Source organism: Leopardus geoffroyi, chromosome D2 (genome assembly GCF_018350155.1).
Source record: "Leopardus geoffroyi isolate Oge1 chromosome D2, O.geoffroyi_Oge1_pat1.0, whole genome shotgun sequence".
In the NCBI taxonomy this organism is placed as follows: domain Eukaryota; kingdom Metazoa; phylum Chordata; class Mammalia; order Carnivora; family Felidae; genus Leopardus; species Leopardus geoffroyi.
The window spans coordinates 34691283-34713648 of NC_059334.1; the positions used below are offsets into that span (position 1 = coordinate 34691283).

The following is a 22366-nucleotide window of genomic DNA, read 5'->3' on the forward strand; positions in this document are numbered from 1 at the left end:
TTGTTTAGGTTGTAAAGGAAAATGATCAAGGTAAATGTTATGTGATCCAAGGTCCATGAAAATTAGATCAGTCTATGCAAAGTTTAGCAACCTAATAAAAGCATTAATGGCTCATGGAGTTGGCTGAATTCAGCCAGCTCTCCTCAGAAGTTATTTTCCCAGATCCTATTAAGCCATCTTCTTATTCTTCCTGGTCCTCATCTCTTATTTTGTGGAACACAGAGGTAACTAAGTCTGGGTATCTAAAGAAACCACATGCTTGAAATAAAAATTAAAAATTTTTAAAAATAGGGGCACCTGGGTGGCTCAGTCGGTTAAGCACCGACTTCAGCTCAGGTCATGATCTCACAGCTCATGAGTTCAAGCCCCACATTGGGCTCTCCCAGCTGAGAGCCTGGAGCCTGCTTTGGATTCTGTGTCTCCCTCTTCCTCTCTGCACCTCCCCCACTCACGCCCTGTCTTAAGAGAGTCTCTCAAAAATAAACATTTAAAAAATTTAGGGGGGTGGGGGAGAGGGAAAATGGGTGATGGGCACTGAGGAGGGCACTTGTTGGGATGAACACTGGGTGTTCTATGTAAGGCAATTTGACAATAAATTATATTCATAAAAAATGAAAATTAAAAAAAATGTTTTAAATAAAATATTGTTGCTCATTCCTATTGGGCTGTCACAGTTTTTTCCACTAATTACAGTGCTTTCTGAATACCACTGAAGTGCCCTCATGAACCTTAGATCTTTTCTGACTATGCTCACACAGAACCAGCCATACTATAACTGCACCTTGTTTCTCCCACTTTCTTCTGGATTCTCACTTGGTATGCCATCCTTTCAGGAATCTGTAACCTTTGATTTATATATTCCTCAGCCCATTCTGGTGTCATCTGGAAACTTTATGGCATGTTCTACTTTTGTGATAATTGGATAATCCTGATCATCCCAATCTCTAATCAGCTACACAAAGAGAACTAACACTAAGGTCACCAACACCTACTTCCTAACCACTGCACACAATAGCTTCTTAGTTTTGCCCACATATGGACCAACACATGTGTTTGTGCATGATTGTCTTATGTACCATTGAGTAAGTATGTCTTTGTATACACCTATGAATATGGTCTTGTGGGTGTGGACATGGGTGTGGTATGTAAGCAACCAGAGCTCAAGTCTGGTCTTGAAGTCTGAATAATGAACGTTTAGTACTTGACTTTAATTAGCCTCTGTGCATTGTTAGCCTTAGTTTTTATCTGCCCTCAAATATCAGAGGAAGAATGAGTTCATTTCTTCAAAGTTTATTGACTGTTACCAGTGGCAGAGCAAATTCCATAAAAGAGCAGGTTCCATACAGAGCAAGTTGGTGAGAAAGGATGCTTGGAGTGGGGACTTGGAGTGAAGACTGGAAAGGCAGATCTCTCCCTCCTTTTCCCCCTCCATTCCCACAAGGATACTGGATTTACAGTGAGGGCATCCTGCTTAACATTCTCTCTCCAAATTAGAACCTGAGAAGAGAAATTTAATTCAAAGTAGAGGAGGAAACACCTCACAGCTCCTCTGTTTCTCCATCCAAGGGGATGCCAATATCCACGTTGTAGTCTACTGGCTCCCCAGAGCTCAGCCAGGGAATAGGGGTTCGATTAAAAGAAGGCCTGTTGGAGAGATTCTGGTTGTAAAGGACCAGGGGTTCACTCAGTAGGGGCCCCAGGTCAAACTTGGGCATCTGGAAGGTCATGCGTTTGGAGGCCTTCTCATATCCACCATAAGGCATTGCCGTCCTGAAAAGAGAATACATTATTTAATTAAAAACCAGAACAAAAGGAACAGCTTTATCAGTGAGGTGTTACCCTTTTTTGAGAATGGGGAAGTCTGTGAATTTTAATTTAGGTTGCTTCTGCACTCCTTTTTCTCCCTTAGTGCTCCATTCCCTATTCCTGGTTTGCTTTTTTCTCCAGAGCTAATGATGAGAAAAGGAGTCTAGTGGGGTACTAGATAAAGAGGTTCATGGGTAGTTGTGACTTAGACACTATAGACCCAAGGGTCTGAGACTACCTTAAAATACAGTGTAGACCCCCCCACCCACACACACACACAACTCCTACCCCACCTCCAGTGGATAGCACATGGCTTGGTGACAGGAATTAACATTGCCTGGAGAATTCAGGCTTCTTAGGACCAAATGCAAAAGAATGGTGCTTCCCCATTCTGCTTTCACACAGATCTCCTGTTCACAGTCTAGAGAAGCCCAATTCCAAAAGAATAGATACTTAAGCCTTACTAGAGAATAAGGAAATAGAATCCTCCTACAGGGACAGTAATGAAATCCTAACCTTGAATGAAGGGAACTTCAAGAGTCCTTTAAACATGTAATATATTATTCCCATTTTAGAGCAAGGCAACCAAGGCTCAGAAGTAGGGTGACTGTCCCATGCCCACTCTGCTAATAAGTGGTGAAGTGAACTAAAATTCAAATCTTGCCTCACAGCAAATGTTTCCTCCATCATACTGCACTATTTCTCTGAGTTAGAGTGAAAAAAGCAAAGGCTTTCAATTTGGGTCCCCATATTCCTTCCTTCCCTCATCAGCCTCCTTCTGAAACATTTGAACCAAAGTCTCCATTCCAACTAAGCACATTGTGCCACACACTGGAATGCATCTGGTTGCTTCCTCATACCCCCTACCTGTTGAAGGACTTATATTTGGGAAGCTCAGCTTTGGCCCCATAGGCCAGCAGGTCGATGCCAAGTTCCACTTTTTGCTGAGGGTCAACCCCCATAGCTCGCTCCCATGGGGAAATATAGGTCTTGAACACAGTGATATGTTTTCCTTCTCCACCTGTCTGGTCTCCTGGCAGCCAAGGGAGAGAAAATTGAGTCAATAATAGCAGTTAGCAGCCAGTGGAAGTTAGTCTTACACCTCTGTACTAGGGAAGTTGCTGGGGCCAATCTTGGTAATTGTGCTAGTTTTGTGGAATCCTGACAGCCCAAGGGCAGATCTGTGACTGAAACTGAAAAGCCAGAAAGGTGACAGAAAGATCAAGCTCCTGGGTGAAATAGACACATTTTGGCATTCTCCTGGGGTAAGAGAGTCCATCTAGGTACCTCAGCAGGCCTCCCTTGCTCCCTAAACCCAGTCTAGGCCTCATTCCTGGGGATATCTCTGCTCTAAGAACCAGATAACATTACTCTTGCATAAGGATACTTGCCTGTTCCTGTCTCGCCAACCCCTGCTGTTCCAGCAGTTCTTCCTTTGCCATTCTGGCCCCCAGGACCACTTGTACCCCCAGATCCAGACCCAGAGCCCTGATGGTGCTGCTGGTCAGAGCCATACTGTCTGGCAGAGCCACTTCCCCCTGCCTGGCCTCCACTGCTGCCTTTGCTGTAGGAGAATCCCTGACCAGCTGTGCCCAGCTGTCCCCCAACTGTGGGAAGGAACTTTTGGAAGTGATCCTGTAAAGAAAGAACAAATTAAGGGGAAGGTTACGCAATGGGTATGGGAAATATACAAAGACAAAGGTGGTGTGCATAGCAAGGAGGAGATGATCAGAGAAAATGGCCAACCAGAAGACACTGAACCCTCTGAGATCTCCCCTCCAAAAGGTGGATAGTGGATAGCCTGACAGAGAGGAACTGAACTCTCCTAATGGATAGGACCCCCCCTTGGCTCAGTTCCTCCAGTTACACCTTAAGGTAGGGACAACTCATTCTCCACACTTTCCTTTCCCATCCTTACCAAGGCAAAGAGGACCAAGACTTGCACCCCACTATAATTTGAAAGGATGGGGTTGGGGCAGAGAACCCAGGCTTAATTTGAAAAGCTAGAGAGATGTCTGCCTCTTCTTTTTCTTTATCTTGTCTAACAGACAGAACTCTCTTCTTTGTCTTTGTCTTTCTCTTCCTCTCCCTCTCTGCTCTTGGTGCCTGTTGAACCAGGACTTCCTGACCGTGAAACTGTAGCAGGTAGGGGGAAGGGTGACCAAAAGGGCAACACTGGATTCAGCCCCAAAGCCTAAAAATAACCCCACCAACTCCTTCAGGAGGCTCTCCTAGCCACCCCACCATGCACACCCCTATGCTCCAACCAGTGTAACCAGACCCAGCCAGGGAGGAGGGCTTTTGGCCTCCTAAAGTTAGATATGACCAGCTCAGCATTTTTGCTCTGCTCCTACATAAGGGCCAATGACAGAAAGTCCTGCCTCTGGCCCCATGTAGGCATCTATTTCCACTTTCCCCTGGCTGCCCAGTGAAGGTAGAGGGGGAGGAAAGGTAATGGAGAAGATCCCCTCCTTCTCGGCTATAACATCTTGTGCCTGGCACCCTTCCAATCCCTCCTTCTCTTTGGAGAATGATTCTCACTAGAGAATTCTCACTATCTTAGAAGACAGTTTCAGTTCCCACATCCAGAGTCCTTAGATCCTATAGATAAAAGAATGGCTCAAGAAGGAGATGTTTATAAAAATTCACTTAACTCGTTGTAGGGTTACCAGATTCATCAAATAAAATTATAGGACATCAGTTAAATTTGAATCTTAGAGACACAACGAATACTTTTTTACTATAAATACACTTCAAATATTGCATAGGACATATTTACATACAAGAGAGTATTCGTCACATATCTGAAATTAAAATTTAACTGGTATCTTGTATTTTTTAAATTGAACTAAATTAAATTTTTATGTCCCAAATACTTCATGGGACATACTTTACTAAAAAATTATTCATGCATATCTCAACTTTAAAATATAGGACTGGGTGTCCTGTCTTATCTGGCAGCCCTATCTTTAACACTTAGCCATACTGGGAAGGAATTTTCCCCCTGAGGGTGTGTACTCTTCACCCCCACCTCCCCTTCACTGGCTCTAAGATAGAGACTGAGTTTCAGAAGTGGGCTGTAACTCACCCTGGAGGTTTAATATATCTGGGGACTAAATAAGCTTATAAATTTGCAGAGAGGGGAGGTTGGTGGTATTTTGGAGATTCAGGGCCCACCAAAAAACTGTCAGAAGAGGCACTAGGCTGTGAGAGTTATAAAGTTCCGAACTTACCATTGAGCTGTCAGAGAAGACATCAGGGTGGTTCTCATAAATAAATTTCTCTACCCTCATCTGCCGCAGTTTGAACATCTTGGAGCCCCTATTAGTGAGCAGCGACAGCTCTTCCAACATCACATCCCTTGGGACACTGATCTTCTTGCCCAGGTTCAGGCCTGAGCTCTCCTGTCGACCTTCCAGGGAGGTGGGGAGGAAGAGACAAGGAGAAAAGTAAGGTTTTCTAGGTTCAGAATACAGATGCCAACCACAACTAAGCATGTGTGTCTCCTGCAGAGATCCCAGAGGTGAGCAGATACTGTCTGATGAAGTTCTATGTAGTTTGTGAGAAATTTTTATTTCCTGGGTTTGGAGTTGGAGACAATGCACAGGAACTGGGGTGCAAAGTGGAATCAGTATACCAGAGTGGAGAGAGTGAATAAGGCAGAAGGGGCAGAGACATGGGGTGCAGGGCAAAAAGACTAAAGGAACATCATAGGTGGAGACCACTGGGGAGACTGTAGCCTGGGGGAAAGCCCAAAGGCCAACACTGTGTGGAGTTGACCAAATCTAAATACAGATTTCTGTCTTAACTACTTTCCTTTCTCTTCCCCTCAGTGAACCCTGGCTGCAGACAGACTTTGGGCATTGGGAGAGCTCTTCATATGCATATACTCCTACCACCCCCCAGGAAAAAAAAAAAAAAGTCTAAGTATTTTTCCATTTTATGTGTTTCCACAGGTTCCCTAGCACTGGAGGGGTGGAGGGAGGGGAAGTAAGGAAATTAACCATTTACTGAGACTTTACTCTGTGCCAGTCTCCATCATATATATTTTTTTCCTCAAACATACCTCACTGACCTGTGAGTCCTGTTGTCCTGGACCTGCATTGGGTGATATGGCAAGGATATTATTGTCTCAGATTACAAGGTGAAAAGGGTGGAAGGGTGTGTGATCAGTGTTGAATCCTTTCTCCACCTTTCTCCCTGCCCCCCCCCCCCAGAATTTCTCCTGTCTCTTCATATCTCTTCACGTTATTTAACTTTATGATTTTTCTGGGACTTCTGAGGCTGAGATGCTCTTAACAAGAAGTCCCTACACTAGGTAGGTGCAAATATGCCATACCTCCAGTTAGTTCCATGATCAGCTTACTGGATTTCCTCTTCTTGTTTGGGGCTGGGGTTCCTGAGAGTGGCATTGTGGAGGCAGATTCAGCCTGAATAGGGTGAGAGGGGGGAGTTGGAGGATGGACAGGGACTGGAAGGTATCTGCAGTAAGGTAGTACTTCTTAACTTGGGGTTAAGGGCTTCAGGTTAAGGGTATATATATATATGTATATGTGTATATACATATATATATATATATATATATATATATATATATATATATATAATAAACGTATATTTTTCCCTAAAAAGGGGGAAAAAACAATGGGTGAAAACCCATTGTTCTAGGGCTTCTCCTTTCTTGGAGGTGAGGCAGAAAGTATAGATGCACCCTCTGCCCCTACCTTCTATAAACCTCCTTTCTACTGTTAAAATAGAGCTGGTGCAGGGATTAGGAACACGGTATGTGTTGGGGGCAGTGAGTAAAACAAACAACACACAGGCTGGGCGCTGCACCCAGGTTTCATTGGCTTGGCATGACTTCAAGTTTTTATTTTCATGGGGATCTCAGATTGGGGCTGTAATTCCCAACTCTGGGTCTTTCCTCAGTCTTCCTCAAGCCCTGGCAGGGGTGCAGAGGGCAGTGGCACAGAAAAATATTCTGCCAGGGTCAAGGAGATTCGGCCCAAAACATTCTCCATAGGAAGGAGAGGTTGTTGCTCCTCTATTGGGCCAGCTGGAGTGTGGCCTGGGAGGTCACAGCAGTGATCCTTGCTCCCTTTCAGTAGCTCCCGCCCCAGACCCCAGAGCTGGGGTGGAGAGGAAGGCCGGGGGCATTTGAACCTTGATGCATATCAGTTCAGCAATATCATAGCGGTAGGGAATTGAGGGGGGATAGGAACATAATAATAGAATCTGGCAGTGGAGGGGGACAAGCTGGGAAAAGATGCAGACTCCAGCCCTTCCTTAACAGAAGTTGGCACTCAGCAAAACGCTGTCTTTCTGCTGAGTCCTATTTCACAACACATCTGCATTTCTACTAACTTAATGGGGTATGCTGAGACAAGACCCCCGGAACTGATAAATGGGCATTTACTATACTTTTCTCAGCCCTAACTAGGTTCTTTTTCCCATCCAGCCTCTCAGATCCCCTTCTTATTACTCCAGTGCCTCCTTCAACATCTCCATTTCCCCCACCCTCCTAAGCCCCTCTTCTTCCAACTCTGTGGCTCCCCTGAACTGGACAGCTGAGAGCAGAGCATAGATAGGGGAGGGAGACAAGTCTCCCAGGATCAAGGGTCACTCTTGCAGACACAGACACAGCAGTCAACAGAGTGGTCTCCAGCCCCTCTGGCCATAGAGCTGGAACTTACCGGCTGCAGAGGTGGTGGTCAGCTCTCCTGGGGGTCCAGCAGCTTTGGAGGACTGAGCTGCTGTGACCGGAGAACCCGAGCTGGGCAGGCGTGGGGGCAGCACTGGCAGTGGGGGAGGGAGGGTAGTTATTAATAGAGATGATGAGTACAAGCAGCTCAAATGGCACTGGGGGTACTGAGACCCTGGAACCAAGATCCCGCCCTCCTTGCCCAGAGGCTCAGGAAGGAGAGGAAAAGCCTTTGGGATTCTCCCACTAAGCTGTCTGAGCCAGGGATCAGTCTGCCCAGAGACTCCCCTTTCTTGGCATCTAGAGTCTGAGATCCAAAGAAGCATTCAGGGAAAAATTGAAAACTGTGTGGGAAAGAGGAAGCAAACAGAAAACGGTGGACAAGAATTTGGAGAGCAAGAATTTGGAGAACATGTCTGGAGAGTCACTCAGAACCAATCCAGGCTGGAGCTGCAGGGACTATATGGGTACATTTTGGGAGTGGGAGGGCTTAAGGGGCTATGTTTGGGGAAAGGAAATCTGTTCACAATGTTTTAAAAGTTCCTCGATGAGTTGATCTTTTCTCTGGGAAAGCTAGATCTTGGCAGGACAAGGGACCAAATTAACCAAACCCAGTGCTTCCTATGCTGTCAGAGATGAGGTGGGGAAGACTTGACCAATTTCTCCCCTTTCGTCCCCATTTGCTGTTGGGGTGCTCAGTTCAGCCTGTTTTGCAGGATAAATGTTGGTGTCTGAGATGTACAGGTAGGCTTCTAACCTGCCAGGTCCTTGCTCTCTAGGGTTTCCACTTGGGATTTTCCTCAAAAGGAGCACACACCCAATAGGATCTAGATTGTCCCATTCATACTGTTTCAGAGAAGCCCTTGGGCAAGGGTATAAGTTTGAGAGCTTCCTTAAAAGAATCCTGTCATTTGCCCAGTCCCTTCCTCAGTAGCTACATGAACATCCTACATCCTCTTCCACCTCCTGCTCAGATTCTGGAACCAGCTGCTGCTGCACGCTGCACCTCTGTTGCAGCCACCACCATCCTATTGTGGCTGCTTTAGTAAGTGACTTTGCAGCTTCTGGAATGCCCTTCTGTCACTCTGTGAGCTCTCCACTCTTCCTGATCTTGTCTTTTCCTGTCCTGAAATTTTCAGGCTCAGCCTAGGGGCTGAAAGATCATCCTACTCCCCTCTAGTTGGCCTCTGCCCAGACCAGTTTAACATCCAGATCTCTCTCATCTTTTGTCCTCCTTCTCCATGCCTTCCCAACCCAAAGAAGCAATTAGAAGAAAAAACATGAACGGCAAACTTGTGATTTTGTCATCACCACCATCCTACTCTCAAAAACAAACAAACAACAACAACAACAACAAAAAAAAACCAAAATTTTTGTCTGCTATGATTGAGTACCTAGAACTACCAGGTGGATGAAGACAAAATTCAACCTATGCTCCCTGGGCCCTTCCTTTGGAATTCTAAGACTGTACTTGGGAGCATCAGGGTCCTGGGCCTGGTTATTTGCACAAATATGCCCCCTGCTGGAGTAATGGCACTTACCTTCTCAGAAGTCCTTAATTTCTAGCCTACCTCTAGTGCCTTCTCTTATATATGAAACTCAATCCACACTGATCCACCCTCTCTTCTTCCTTCTCCCATCCCATCTTCACCTCCAGGCATTGCTTTCCCATGGAAATATCATCGTTTCCTCCAGAGAGGTAGGACATGATGGCAAAAGCTCGGAGGGACTTTCCACTCCTCTTGGTTCTGAAATTGTGGCCTTGATTGGGAAGTATGGAGCAGGAGATGGAAAAGGGGAGTATCTGGATGGAGAATGCAGGCAGTGAGAACCAAGGGGAATGGTGGAGGTGGCTAAATTGGAGTGGGACAGAACTGGTTAAAGAAGAGCAAAAGACTAGGGGGTGAAGGGTAAAGGATGAAAAATAGGGCAGGAATGGAGAAAGAGATCAGGAATCAGGAGATCAGGGTTAGAAAAGATGGAAGAGAATTAGGATTTAGGAATAAAACTAGAAGAGATGACAGCAACAGAAGATTTGGAGCTTAAGTTTATTCTTGTGCACAAACCAAAGTACTGTGACTCACACCCAATATGCAAAGGAAGCGATCAATCCAGATCAAGCAGCAAACGTGATTGCCTGGTGGTGGTCATGGTGAAAAGGGAGTCCATACCCATCTAGGATCAGAGATCAGGACCAGAAGCTGGAAAGGAACAAAAGCTAGGGTTCGGGGGATGGGGTAGGACTGAAAAGAGGTTTTGGCTCTGGGTATTTCCTTGCCCTTTCCCAGGTCATCATGACAAGTTGCAGAAGGCAGAAGGCCAGACTCAAAGGAAGTAGCACAGACACCACGTATTCCTCCAACACTCAGTACACACTCTCACATCCCCCTACCATCATCCATCTTCACTCTGACAAATGCATTCTTCTCTCTCAAATTTTTCCCCAATCCCCCTCTTGTACACAGTGAGTTTCTTGAAACCCACCCCTACTGTCTCTCTTTCCCTCCCCATGCTCCTCTCTGTGGCTCAATTAATTTCATTCATTCTGCTCTGCTCCTGGTTTCTATGTCACTTCTCACACCATGGCACTTTTCTCCCTCCTTTCTGTCTTAGGTGCATGAGGCAATGAAGCCAATGATTTTTTTTTCATTCTCAGAAGAAATTCTTTGTCTTTCTTTTCCACTTCCTGGATCCTTATAGCTTAGCATGGGTCTCTTAAGTTGCTCTTAAATCCTGATGAATAGAATTCGTTTTTTTTTTTCAAGTTTTTTATTTATTTAAGTAATCTCTACACCCAATGTGGGGCTCAAACTCATGACTCTGAGATCAAGAGTTGCTTGCTACTCCAACTGAGCCAGCCAGGCACCCCCTGATGAATAGAATTCTTAATTCTATTCCTGGTCTAGCTGGTATAACTCAGCCCTTACAAACTGCTCTGGCCCTTCAAGTCTTCTCATAATCTGTGAGTTTCACAAGATGCTGTACCCCCGCTACAGACACTGATCTTTGAGTCCAGTCCACCTTTCTCCCCACTATCTGGCTATCTGACCATTCTTTCATCAATACAGGGGGAAGACCCAGATTTGGTCTTTATTTAGACCTCTCCTCTTACTCTTGCCTCAGACATAAGAACACATCTGTGCTCACACACATTTGCACATACACAAATGTACACATACATGCCTAGATATATGCCAGCCAAGCTTGGAAAATGAGAGGGAGGAGTAGAGAGCGATTTAGTGCAGGGATCAATTTAGTCCTTTTGAAGCCTGCCTGATGGTAAGCTTGCTTGAGGTCTCACTGGTAACTTCTCTGTGTGCTTCTCATTGAATGTTAAAATGAGGCTCACAGAGAAAAGCACAAATGTAGAGAAAGAGAGACCAGTGGAGGAGTGTGGGTCGAGAGACTGAGATAAAGACAAAGACCCACAAAAGGAGCTACAGAGACAAAGGGAAGCACAGATAACAAAGCAGAGATAGTAGGTTGGAAAGCAGCAGGGAGGTTGGGAGCCAGGAGGATGGGACACCAACTCCAAAACTATCTCTGGCAGGAGGGAATTTAGCCTCCGGATGCCTGAGAGAGGGCATGGGATAGGTTGGAGAAGCAACTTTATGAACAGGATGTTCCACCTCTCCTTGGTCCTGGGAGCTGTACCCCACTCAGTGGTGGCCTGCCCCTGGCCTCCACACATGAGCCTGCAATCCAGTTCTGGTGGCTGAGAACCGAGGCCTGGCTACCTGGAAGCCACAGGAGCTAGGGGAAGTTCCAAGACCCCTGGGAGACTCTGGAGGAGGTCCTGGGCTAAGAACAGGGGCTGAGGCCAGCTCTGACCTCCAGATGGGCTCATCCAATGTAGTGGCTGCTCGTGGGGCAAGAACAGTGGGGGCCAGGGGTTCTGCAGTGGGCTGGGGTGCTGGAGTGGAAAATCGGCGGATCTCCTGGACTCGGGCAGTTTTGGGGGGCCCTGAAGAGGTGGGGCCAGGAGTCTGGGGAACCTCATCAAAACAGAACATGGCAGTTTTAAGTTGGTAGGGCTGGTGCCGCATGAAATCCAGAGCCTTGATACCCTGCTTAGGGGTTGCCCGAGGACCCTGGGATTGGGCCTTATTAGGGAGAGTTCGAGCACCCTGGGGGAAAAAGGGTGATAGCAGTGGGTTGTAAGCAATAGGAGGTGGGGCACGGATGTTGGGTGAATATTTCCAGGAAGAGGGCAGTGATGGTGTAGGGGAAGGGCTTCTGGGCCTAGGGCCAGGGCCAAAGCCAGGACTAGGTGTAGCTTCTACCACATACCTGTCTGCTCGGCTCTGCCGCTTGGCAAACAGCTCCCCACCCCTGCCCTGAAGCCTTGCTGGTTCAGGGATTCCAGCCGAATGGGCTGACCCATTCGCTAGCCCATCAAGGAACCCACGAGAAGGGGGCTTAGGAGCCACTGGGGGTGGAGTCTTAGGAGTCATTGGGGGCGGTGTCTTGGGAGTCATTGGAGGAGCGGTTTTAGGCGTCACGTGAGACAGAGCCTTGTAACTCCTGCCCCCTGGTGGCTGCATGAAATTGCAGGCTTCAGCTCCAAGGCTCAGAGCATCTTCCTCTGGACCAGATTCCGCTCCCCCGGCTCGGGGTTTTTCATCCAGGTTCTGCACCAACGACAAGAGCTCGGGGTTGGGGGAGTTCTTCGTCTCCTCGTTTCCCGACCGGAACATCTGCTTCCGGGTCCCCCGTCGCCGGGCCTCCTGGAGGATGCCAGTGCGGGCAGCTGGCACGGAAATGCGCTGCTCCCGAGCGCTGGGTGGCTCAGGCGCCCCGGGGCCTGGGGCGGGAGCCTCTGGACGCGCAGCTGGTCTCAGAGGTCCCGATAGGAAGATAGAAGCGGTGGAGGTCATGGCAGCGGCACTAGGGGGAGCGGGGGGCTCCGAGGCTCCGCCTGGCGTTACGGGACGGTTGGGGGCTGGGATGTACAGGGAACTTGTAGCTGTCACGGGGCCTGAGGTGCGTGGAGTGCTGGGGGAACCGGAGGCCAGCACGTGGCTGGGCAGAGGGGTGGGCCCCTGAGAGGACAGGAAGGGCGGTGCGACGGGGCTGAGACCTCCCAGGCTTTCATTCGCCCTCTTGGGGGCTAGGGGTCGAAAAATAACCGAGGTGGTACCTGGCCGCTGCCCTTGTAAGCCTGGAGTAAAGGGCCTAGCTGACCGGTTAAAGATGTTTGGAGCCGGGGTTGGAGCTCCACTGCCTGGGAAGAAGGGGGTGGGGCTGACTACAGGGGCTGGGGAAGGACTGGATGCGAGTATAGCTGCTTCCGGAGGAGCACTCTGGGCCCGAGGTGGTGATTGCAGGTCCTGCCCATTGAGCACGGTTGCTGGACCATCCCGTGCCAGCTCCTGGGTGCTGGAGGCTGTGCGCTGGCGCTGCTGTTCAAAGAGCTGGACCCCTCTGCCGGAGGCCTCACTCAGCTGCCCTCCCAGCCCCCTGCCCTGGGCCTCTCCTGCAGCTGAGCCTGGCCTGGCCAGCTCCATGTCCAGATAGGGGCTGTCCCAGTCGCACTGGTTGGTGAGGCTGCGGGCGTCGGAGAAGGCCTCTTCGTCCAGCTCCGACTCGCTGGTTGGAGGAACCCCGTCTTCTTCCTCAGCACCTGTCCCAGCCGCAGCCCCAAAGCTCACTAGGGTGTACTTCTTGGCTCTCTGCCGTCGTTTCTTAAACATAAGCACCCCCTTGGAGTGGGGGTTGGGGGCTGCAGTTAGAAGGGATGCGATCGTGCGGCATTTGGTCTTAGCCTCCTTCACACTCTTCTCTTGGAGGCTCTCTGCCCGTTGCAGTTCTGAGGAAGCCAGGAGGGAAAATGGTCAGTGAATGTCTTCTAGTCCTATTCCCCACACCCCAGCCAGTTTCCTCAGCCCTCCCACCTACTCTCTTTTCACTGGCCTGATCTACAATGTCTTTTGCCTGTGGCAAAGTCCTCTGACTTGGGGCAGAGTGGTAGGTGAAAGGTGAAACCAAGGACAGTTGAAGGGAAGGCAGATTCTGGTTGGCTGTCCTCACACCGCTCTGACCACGTCTCTCCTTCTATCCTCTCTCCCCTCTACTCTGCTTCTATTTTCCTGGAGATGAGCTCTTACCCACCCCCCACACATTCTTCCCCTGCCTCCCACCATTCCTGGCTGGCAATGGAGGTGAGGGACAGTCACTTCCCATGGCAGCCAGGGAGATGAGGCAGGTCCCAAGAAGAGACAAAATGAGAAGGGACACTTTCCTTCTACTACAGAGACCATGTTAGGGGGCTTCTCAGAAACTTAGGGACTTATCTCCTCTTCTTACCCCTACCCCTATGGTAGGGACACAAAGGACCCTTAGGAACAAGGATCTTCATTCACATTTCCACCTCCATTATGTAGTCCACATCATACACATTCATAGAAATAACCACCACACATTTCAGCAAGCATGTGGGTCTAGTGAAGGCCAGCTATGGGCATATTTTCTCATATGTACTCTTCTCTCTCATTCGTATATACCCCAGCTTATGTATACCCTAGTTCACATAAACATATGTAAATACACATGAACCCACACAAAAGCACAGTCACTCAAATACATTCACACGCATGCATATTCCTTCTTCACAGAGCTCCCCCTGCAGAGACCCTGTTACTAGTAGTTTGGACAAAATTTTAGAGCTGATATTGGCCTTCCAACCACCAGGGCACTATTCTGTGCCTCACACCCCTGATACTCACAGCCAGGGATAGCCTCACATCTGAGATGCAGGAAAAGCCAGAGTGCTGCTCACCAAGGCAACCCTCCAAATCTTTAGGATACCTCGAGGTCATCAGCTAAATATATCCTCCCCCCCCCACCACCACCCAACTGTGGTGGGAGTGGGGTGGGCTTCTTTGGGGGTCAGCCTTGTAGGTAGAGAGCTCAGGCAGTCACTAAGAGGCAGACACACAAGGACTATGTACTAAGGGCAACCTGGGCAGGGCTTCCTATGCCATGTGGGGCCCAGGAGGTGGGGCCAGGAAATGGGAGAGGATGCCCTGCTGCTAAGACCCTGCCTTGGACACAGATACACTCTGATCCACGATCCCTAGTTCCTCCTGAAAAATTCTTGAAATTCCATCCGCTTTCCACTCAAGATACCAAGCTCCTTTCTAATTAGGGCTTTCATTCCACCCATCCCAACGTTTATACCACAATATAGCACTGTGCATGAGAGATAGACACTGGAACCAGAGTTCAGTTCAGGTTTTTGGTTCTTGGGAGAGTTACTTCATTTCACTGAAGTTCAGTTTCCTCATCTGTAAATGAGCATGATAATGGCTATCTCATAGGATTGCTATGAGGATTAAGTGAGATAGTGTAGGTAAATTTAGCATTTAATGGCAGCCCTAAGGCCCACTGTGAGTAACCATTACTATTAAAGCCTTCTTGACACCAGCTACACATGTATACAGACACTTTCGTGGTCACACATATATCCTCCCATGGACTCCCATATACATGCCTTCATGTATTTATAGATTACTCATACTTCTTTCTTTCACACACATTCCCTCCCATGAGTTTTCTAAAGCTCATGTGGTCACAAACCCCTTTGACATGTAGCCATAGCATCAGCCCATTCTGAGAAAGGGGCAGTGAAACTCTCCCGAGAAGAGAAGAAAGAAGTCAAAAAGGAGGAAGGAATAAGGAATAAGACCTTTCCCAAAGACACCCCTTCCTAAGCTGTTGATGTATTCCCTTCCAGTCTAGATCCCAGAACTCTCTTGGCTATGGGAGGGTAGTACCTGCGTAGAATGGGTCCTGGAGCTCAGGAGTTGGGTCTGGGGCTTTGTTGTAGCTGGCTTGGCTGAAGGGCTCTTGGCTGATGGGCTCAAAGTTCTCCATGCTGAGAAATGCAGTGTTGGCTGGAGCAGGACCAGCTTGAGCCACCCCCCACGCCTTTTAAAGCCCCTTTGTCTTGTCCCTAGAGCTAGCAGCTGAATGAGCTCACTGTGCTATTTTTTGAGCCTGGCCCCCTCCCTCCCTTCTCTCTGCTGCCCCACAAGCCCCGGTGTGATGGACATGGACACCTGCCTACCCTTCCCCCAACCCCACCCCACTGGACAATGAGGTCTGCTTGGCTAAAAATATCTTGAGCCACTAACTGCAGTCTAACCCAGCATGATAGGAAGGGAGGGGTGCTAAAATGAGAATTGGGGATAAGCATGGGATCCTGGGCATGCATCTGGAATTTCTTTGTGGGATATTGGACATTCTCAGGCATGTCAGTCTCTATTTTATCAATGTCCTTAGCCTCTGTCCCAGACTTAGGCACACAAAGTTCTATGGACCAGGAATCAGAACGGTAGAGGGAAGAAATGAGAGATGAGAACTAGAGGGGTAATCCTAGATTTTCAAGGTGACAACAAAGGTCTCTGGGGTAGAGGCACGGGACAGGGAAAAAGCTCACCCTTAGACCTTGTTCTGTAGCTCACATCAAAAATAGCAAAGAGCTTGAGATAAGTGGAACAGGCTTTTTCTGCCCAGGCCCACATTCTTGCCTGAGATAAGGAGTCGAAGATCCCTCCCTCTGCCACTTCCTAGGGATCTCATGACTATCCCATAGTCTCCCAGTCCCAGGAATCCTAACTGCATTTACAAATGTCAAAGGTGGCTCTGATGTTATGCCTGGAGTTAACACTGAAAAGCTCCTGCCCTGTTTCCAGATACTCCCCTGCATCATGTCTTCACTCTGCCCTCACCCTGTCTGTCTGACACTTAGCAAAATCATAGCAACAACAACAAGCAAACCCTTTGTTGATTTCATGTCCCTTTCCAGCTTCCCTACTTTGTTCCTGGGTTGGGTTGAACCACCTGCACCTTTTGCCGCACTGGTTCGAACAGTAAAAATAATGGGGACTGTGAGAATAATTATTTTTCCCTCCTACTCATCACTCTTCTCCACTTGTCCCCAAGCCTATATCCAAAAGAAGCATAAAGCATGGTTACGGAGGGGTAGATTTAGGGTTCAGATTGAAGGATTCTGGCTAGGGAAAAAGGGTTCAGGCACTCACTGGCTTGCTTGGCCTTCTGGGCGTAGGTGGTAGTGAGGTCTTCTGCCACTGGGTGGGGAACAGGCCCCACCATAGGGATAAGATGAGGGCCAGGCCTGAGGGGGCCGTGGGGCAACAGCAGGGCCTCAGCTGGGGGTGGCTGAAGGGCTGCCCCATCCTCCCAATATGGGGAGCTCACACGGCTGTCACCATGACTGGGAGGGCCAGCTACGGCAGGCGCTGGCTCTGCAGGGCTGTCAGATAGGTAGACCTCATCAGGTAGGGCTCCTGGAGGGGAGGGCCTTGTGGGGCCTCTGCGGCGGGGTCGGCGGGGTTTCTCCTGGGTGGCAGGTCCATCAGCATCACTGTCTGTCTCTCCGTAGTAAGCCTCACTGTCAGGGGGTGAGAGGAGGCTCCCAGGTTGAAGAGGCTGGGGAACTGGAGCGCCAGGAGGCTCAGGACTCAGTGGAGATAAGGGTGACAACACTTGAAGCTCACCAGGGGATGGAGACCGCACAGGCCCCTCATCCTCTACCCTGGATGGAAAGAGGACAGTACTTAAGAAGTGGGCTGGATGACTGACAGCTAGAGAGATCTAGAGGGGATGGGAGAAGGAAGGAAAGGAGGAGAGAGGTGACTGGCCTATAGGTTGAACGAGTGGGCTGGGAAGAATGGGGATATGAAGACAAACTGGGAGGCATATGTGCTTGAAGGGCTGTAAGTGGACAGGGGCTTAGAGGGAGATGTGATGACGAGGAGACAGGCAAGGGGTTGAAGTAGGCCTACACACTCAAATACCTGCTCGACACCCCCATCCCTTAATTGCAGATACACTGAAGCCCTCTGGGAGGCATATACAAACATTTATACTCCAGCCCAGACTTACAAGAAGTGGGTACTTAATAGTAGCTGAAGCCAGGGCAGTGAGACACAGAGCTGGGATAGACATTGGAAACCCTGGACTAGGGGGATGAGGGTGGGCTGAGGTGAGAGGGTTCCATACCGCCGCACAGTGAGGACAAGCTGATTCCCTGAGGCATCAATGAGGCTCATGGCACTGGCATGAGAGAGGCTGGTACAGGAGACCCCATTGATGGCCAAAAGCTGGTCCCTCTCTCGGAGTCCCGCTCTGCCAGCCTGGCTCCGTCTTCGGATCTGAGAAGGTGTTGGGAGGAGAGATAGCAGATGAGGGAGGGCTCCAAGTGGGAATAGAATGAAAGGAATCAGGATAGGAAGGACCTATGTGTGGAGGGGATATATTTTGCAGGGTAAGAAGTGGGAGGGGTATGGAGCTACAGTTGAGGGAGCCTATCAAGAGGGAAGAAGGGGCAGACTGGAGGGAGTAATACATCATATTACTCCATCAAAGAGGCTGGGGGCAAACTACAGAGGGGAGGTACTGGGAATGGCAGTTGTATCACCTCAAGATTTCCCTCCAAGGGCAATATCTTTACTAGCCAGTAGTTCTCTTCTAGGCCTTGGAATCTCAGGGGCCATTACCTACACGGTCAAGATTTTAGAACAGTGTTCCAGATTGGAGGGAGTCCAGCAGATCCTGGGAGATTGTGGTTGTGTATATGTGTGCCATGCGTGCACACACATGTACATATGTGAAAGTAATAATACTGGTAATAATGGCTATCATTTATTGAGTGCTTACTAAATGTTAGGTATGGTGCCAAGCACTCCACATGTGTTATTGCATTTAATCCTTAGAATGAAGTAGGTACTGTTATTACCCACATTTTATGGTTGAGAAAACTAAGCCTGTGAGGTGAAACCAAACAGATAACAGCTTCATCTGACAGGCCAGATCATGCCATAATCCTCCTAGCACCTAAAAAGTCTTGCATAGGGAGAGAAAGGGTCTGGTGAAGGGAAAGAGGGGCAGTGAGGGCCTGGGCAGGGCAGGGTAGGGCAGGGCAGGGTAGGGTAGGGCTGGGTAAGACAGCCTCAGCTCGTCACATATCAATTTAAAGAAAAATTAGAACCTTCCCTATATTCCTGGAATTTGGAGTAGAGGCACAGACTCAGGAGAGCAAAGACTGGATGGTCAGAACAGGACCTCTGCTACTATGGTGCCTCAGGAACTTTCTTTTTTTCTGCTCCCAGAAACCAGGAATTCTTTTCTAGTAGCCCCTTACAAGAAGCTTGTGCTCAGACACTACTCCTCCCACCAGATGAGCATGCTTCCCTGCCCACCTGCCCACCCCCACTCCTCTTCTTCACAGCCTCCCACTTCTCCCCTAAAGGCCACCACATGACTCTTCCCACATTCCCCTGGGTTCCCCTTTCCCTGAAACCTCAATAATAGGGGCTCTCCCTTACCTTGGACACCTGTAAAGGTTTCCTCTGCTCGGCCCCCCCCTGAAGTCGGAAGCCCCAGGGGGCTCCCCCTGACAATGTGACCAGCACCTCCTCCTCAGCACCCATCGCTCAGCTTGGCCTATGGCCCTCGGAGTTTGGACAGTGTCCCAGGGAGAGAAGTCGAGGCGCTGGTACCCCGTCCGGCCTGTCTGTATGGCTGTCCTGCTCCTGCTGCCCCAGGCCTTCCCCCCCACACCACACACCACAGGCAGGCAACTTGGCCCTGGGATCAGTACAGTCCAGCACACGTGTCCTGTCAATCGGAGCTGTGCTCAAAATAGTTGCCGGCTGTACTCCCGTCCCTCCCCCAGCTGTATTACTCCCAAAGCTAATTATAGTCAAAACTTATGCCCTCACCTTTCCCCAGTTCTCCTGCATGAGCCTTTTACTCAGGACTCAGAGTACTAGCTCTAACTAATATATACACTTTCAGGGACTGTGCCTTCCCTAATAGGATCACGGACTAATCCCAACTGCTTTCCTCCAAAGCTCATTTTCAAGTGGCAGCAGCAGCGTGGGCTTCAGTTCCATGGCGAGAAATGGCTGGGCTTGTTCCACAATTTCACAAGATCCCCAGAAGAGTGCCTCCTTCATCTTGCTGTATGAATTTACCTGTTAATCAAAATGGAGATCCATATCCCGTTGCAGTGCTGAGGGCAATGTAGCTTTTTAAAACTAAAACTACTGGTTTCCTAAAATAACAGGCAGCATATAGGATTAGATGATTGTATAATGAAATAATCTATTAACGTATATATATATAATGATTCCCAGGCCTCAGCTTTAGGAATTCAGATTTTATTGGTCTGGTACCTAGTATTGTCATTTTATTTTTTTCCCCACTTTCAGCAACGGTTGCGATTGTCCATTTTGTGATTCCCTGGTCATTTAGCCCCTGAATTTTCGGGACTTGCCAAAACTTAGAAATAACTGTCTTGTCTAGTGTAAGCCAAAATACACTTAAAATTTTTTTTTAATGTTTATTTTATTTTATTTTATTTTTTTAATTTTTTTTTTCAACGTTTATTTATTTTTGGGACAGAGAGAGACAGAGCATGAACGGGGGAGGGGCAGAGAGAGAGGGAGACACAGAATCGGAAACAGGCTCCAGGCTCTGAGCCATCAGCCCAGAGCCTGACGCGGGGCTCGAACTCCCGGACCGCGAGATCGTGACCTGGCTGAAGTCGGACGCTTAACCGACTGCGCCACCCAGGCGCCCCTTAATGTTTATTTTTGACAGAGAGAGAGAGAAAGAGAGAGAGAGACAGAGCATGAGTGGGGGAGGGGCAGAGAGAGGGAGACACAGAATCCGAAGCAGGCTCCAGGATCTGAGCTGTCAGCACAGAGTCTGATTGGGGGCTCGAACCTACCGACCATGAGATCATGACCTGAGCCGAAGTCAGACGCTCAACCGACGGAGCCACCCAGGCGCCCCTAAATATACTGTTTAAATAAACAATCAGGCAAGAATGTTTAGACAGCAAGAGTTTTACAGAACAAAATACAATGCTTATGCCATACCTTTATTTTATGTAAACCAGTACTACAAAACACTAAGATGGTCTAATAATGGGTTCTGAATGCTCTATGTCTATGCTTTTCCATTTCCATTTCTTTTCTTTTCTTTTCCTTTCCTTTTCTTTTCTTTTCTTTTCTTTTCTTTTCTTTTCTTTTCTTTTCTTTTCTTTTCTTTTCTTCCCTCTCTCCTTCCCTCTCTTTCTTTCTTCTTTTTTTCCTTTGGTGTAGCCAAGCAGATCCAGACTCTGACTAATGTCTGGGAGGCAGACACAGAGGCTTTGCCAACCTTCCTACTTCAGGCTCATGCTTCCGGGGTATCTGGTTCTTTATATAATCCCTCTTGGGGAGGAACGATTGGTAGTGTAATACTGAGTCATAACTCCAATGCCTCACTCAGGGCAGGCTCTTTATTCTTTCATAGCAATGTTAAACAGGTATACTTTGGGAACACAATTAAAAAAAATTTTTTTTTTTTAAATTTTTTTTTTCAACATTTATTTATTTTTGGGACAGAGAGAGACAGAGCATGAACGGGGGAGGGGCAGAGAGAGAGGGAGACACAGAATCGGAAACAGGCTCCAGGCTCTGAGCCATCAGCCCAGAGCCCGACGCGGGGCTCGAACTCACGGACCGCGAGATCGTGACCTGGCTGAAGTCGGACGCTTAACCGACTGCGCCACCCAGGCGCCCCTAAAAAAATTTTTTTAATGTTTATTTATTTTTGAGAGAGAGAGACAGAGTGTGAGCGGGGGAGGGTCAGAGAGAGACGGAGATACAGAATCCAAAGCAGGCTCCAGGCTCCGAGCTGTCAGCACAGAACCTGACACGGGACGTAAGTCACAAAGCACAATATCACGACCTAACCCGAAGTCGGCTGCCCAACTGACTGAGCCACTCAGGTACCCCTGGGGACACATTTTTTTTTTTTTTTACAGCATCTTTGCAAGGATACATGTTCCATTTTTGCAATATTATTAAATATATCTTGGGCCTGAAAGAATCTTATTGGCATTTTTATTGGTATTGTGAACTTTACAGATTAACATAGGGAGAATTGACATATTTTTGATGGTAGGTTTTGCTACCCACTGGAATATTAGTTCCTAACTGGCAAGGATTTCTCTGTTGTGTTCAGTTTTGTATCTCCAAAACCTGGAACAATGCCTGGCATATAGTAAGTGCTTGGTTTTTATTGAATGAATGAATGGAATGCCTTTAGACTTGTTTTGATCTTATATTCCTCAGAAGTGTTTTAAAGTTTCTTTGTATAAATTCTATACATTTTTCTCTCTTTTAAAAAATGTTTAATTTATTTTTTTGGTTTATTTTTATTCTAGTATAGTTAACATACAGTTTTATAATAATTTCAGGTGTACAATATAGTGATTCAGCCATTCTATACATTACTAAGTGCTCATCATTTCATCTATTTCACCTATTCCTCCACCCACCTCCCTTCTGACAACAATCATTTTGTTCTCTATATTTATTATTGAGAGAGGGAGAGACAGAGCACGAGCAGGGGAGGGGGCAGAGAGCGAGGGGGAGACACAGAATCCGAAGCAGGCTCCAGGCTCTGAGCTGTCAACACAGAGCCCGACGCGGGGCTGAACTCACGAACCATGAGATCATGACCTGAGCCGAAGTCTGACGACGCTCAACCGACTGAGCCATCCAGGCGCCCCCAGTTTGTTCTCTATATTTAAGAGTCTGTGTTCTTGTTTGACTTTTTGTTCTGTTCATTTGCTTCTTTTTTTTTAAAGTTTTTATTTATTTATTTTGAAAAGAGCAGGGGAAGAGCAGAGAGAGTGAGGAAGACAATCCCAAGCAGGCTCTGTGCTATTAGTGCTGAGCCCATTGTGTGGCTCAGTCTCACAAACTGTGAGAGCATGATCTGAGCTGAAATCAAGAGTCGGACTCTGAACCCACTGAGCCACCCAGACGCCCCTGT

At 48.1% G+C, this 22366-nt stretch overlaps 2 protein-coding genes across 2 annotated transcripts; both read right to left on the reverse strand.

Moving 5' to 3' along the window:
• Window positions 1-1274: 1274 nt before the first annotated feature.
• Window positions 1275-7601, reverse strand: MYOZ1 (myozenin 1). Its single transcript, XM_045439615.1, has 6 exons — window positions 7500-7601; window positions 6146-6236; window positions 5040-5218; window positions 3198-3441; window positions 2674-2839; window positions 1275-1770 (listed from the first exon to the last, which is right to left on the reverse strand). The coding sequence occupies exons 2-6, from the start codon at window positions 6216-6218 to the stop codon at window positions 1539-1541; spliced, it is 894 nt and encodes a 297-aa protein (XP_045295571.1). The 5' UTR covers window positions 6219-6236; window positions 7500-7601; the 3' UTR covers window positions 1275-1538.
• A 1935-nt stretch (window positions 7602-9536) lies between these two features.
• On the reverse strand, window positions 9537-19111 carry SYNPO2L (synaptopodin 2 like). The gene is made up of 4 exons (XM_045439614.1): window positions 18859-19111; window positions 17534-17685; window positions 16552-17066; window positions 9537-13316 (listed from the first exon to the last, which is right to left on the reverse strand). Exons 1-4 carry the CDS (start codon window positions 18961-18963, stop codon window positions 11167-11169), a joined length of 2922 nt encoding a protein of 973 aa, XP_045295570.1. The 5' UTR covers window positions 18964-19111; the 3' UTR covers window positions 9537-11166.
• Window positions 19112-22366: the final 3255 nt, after the last annotated feature.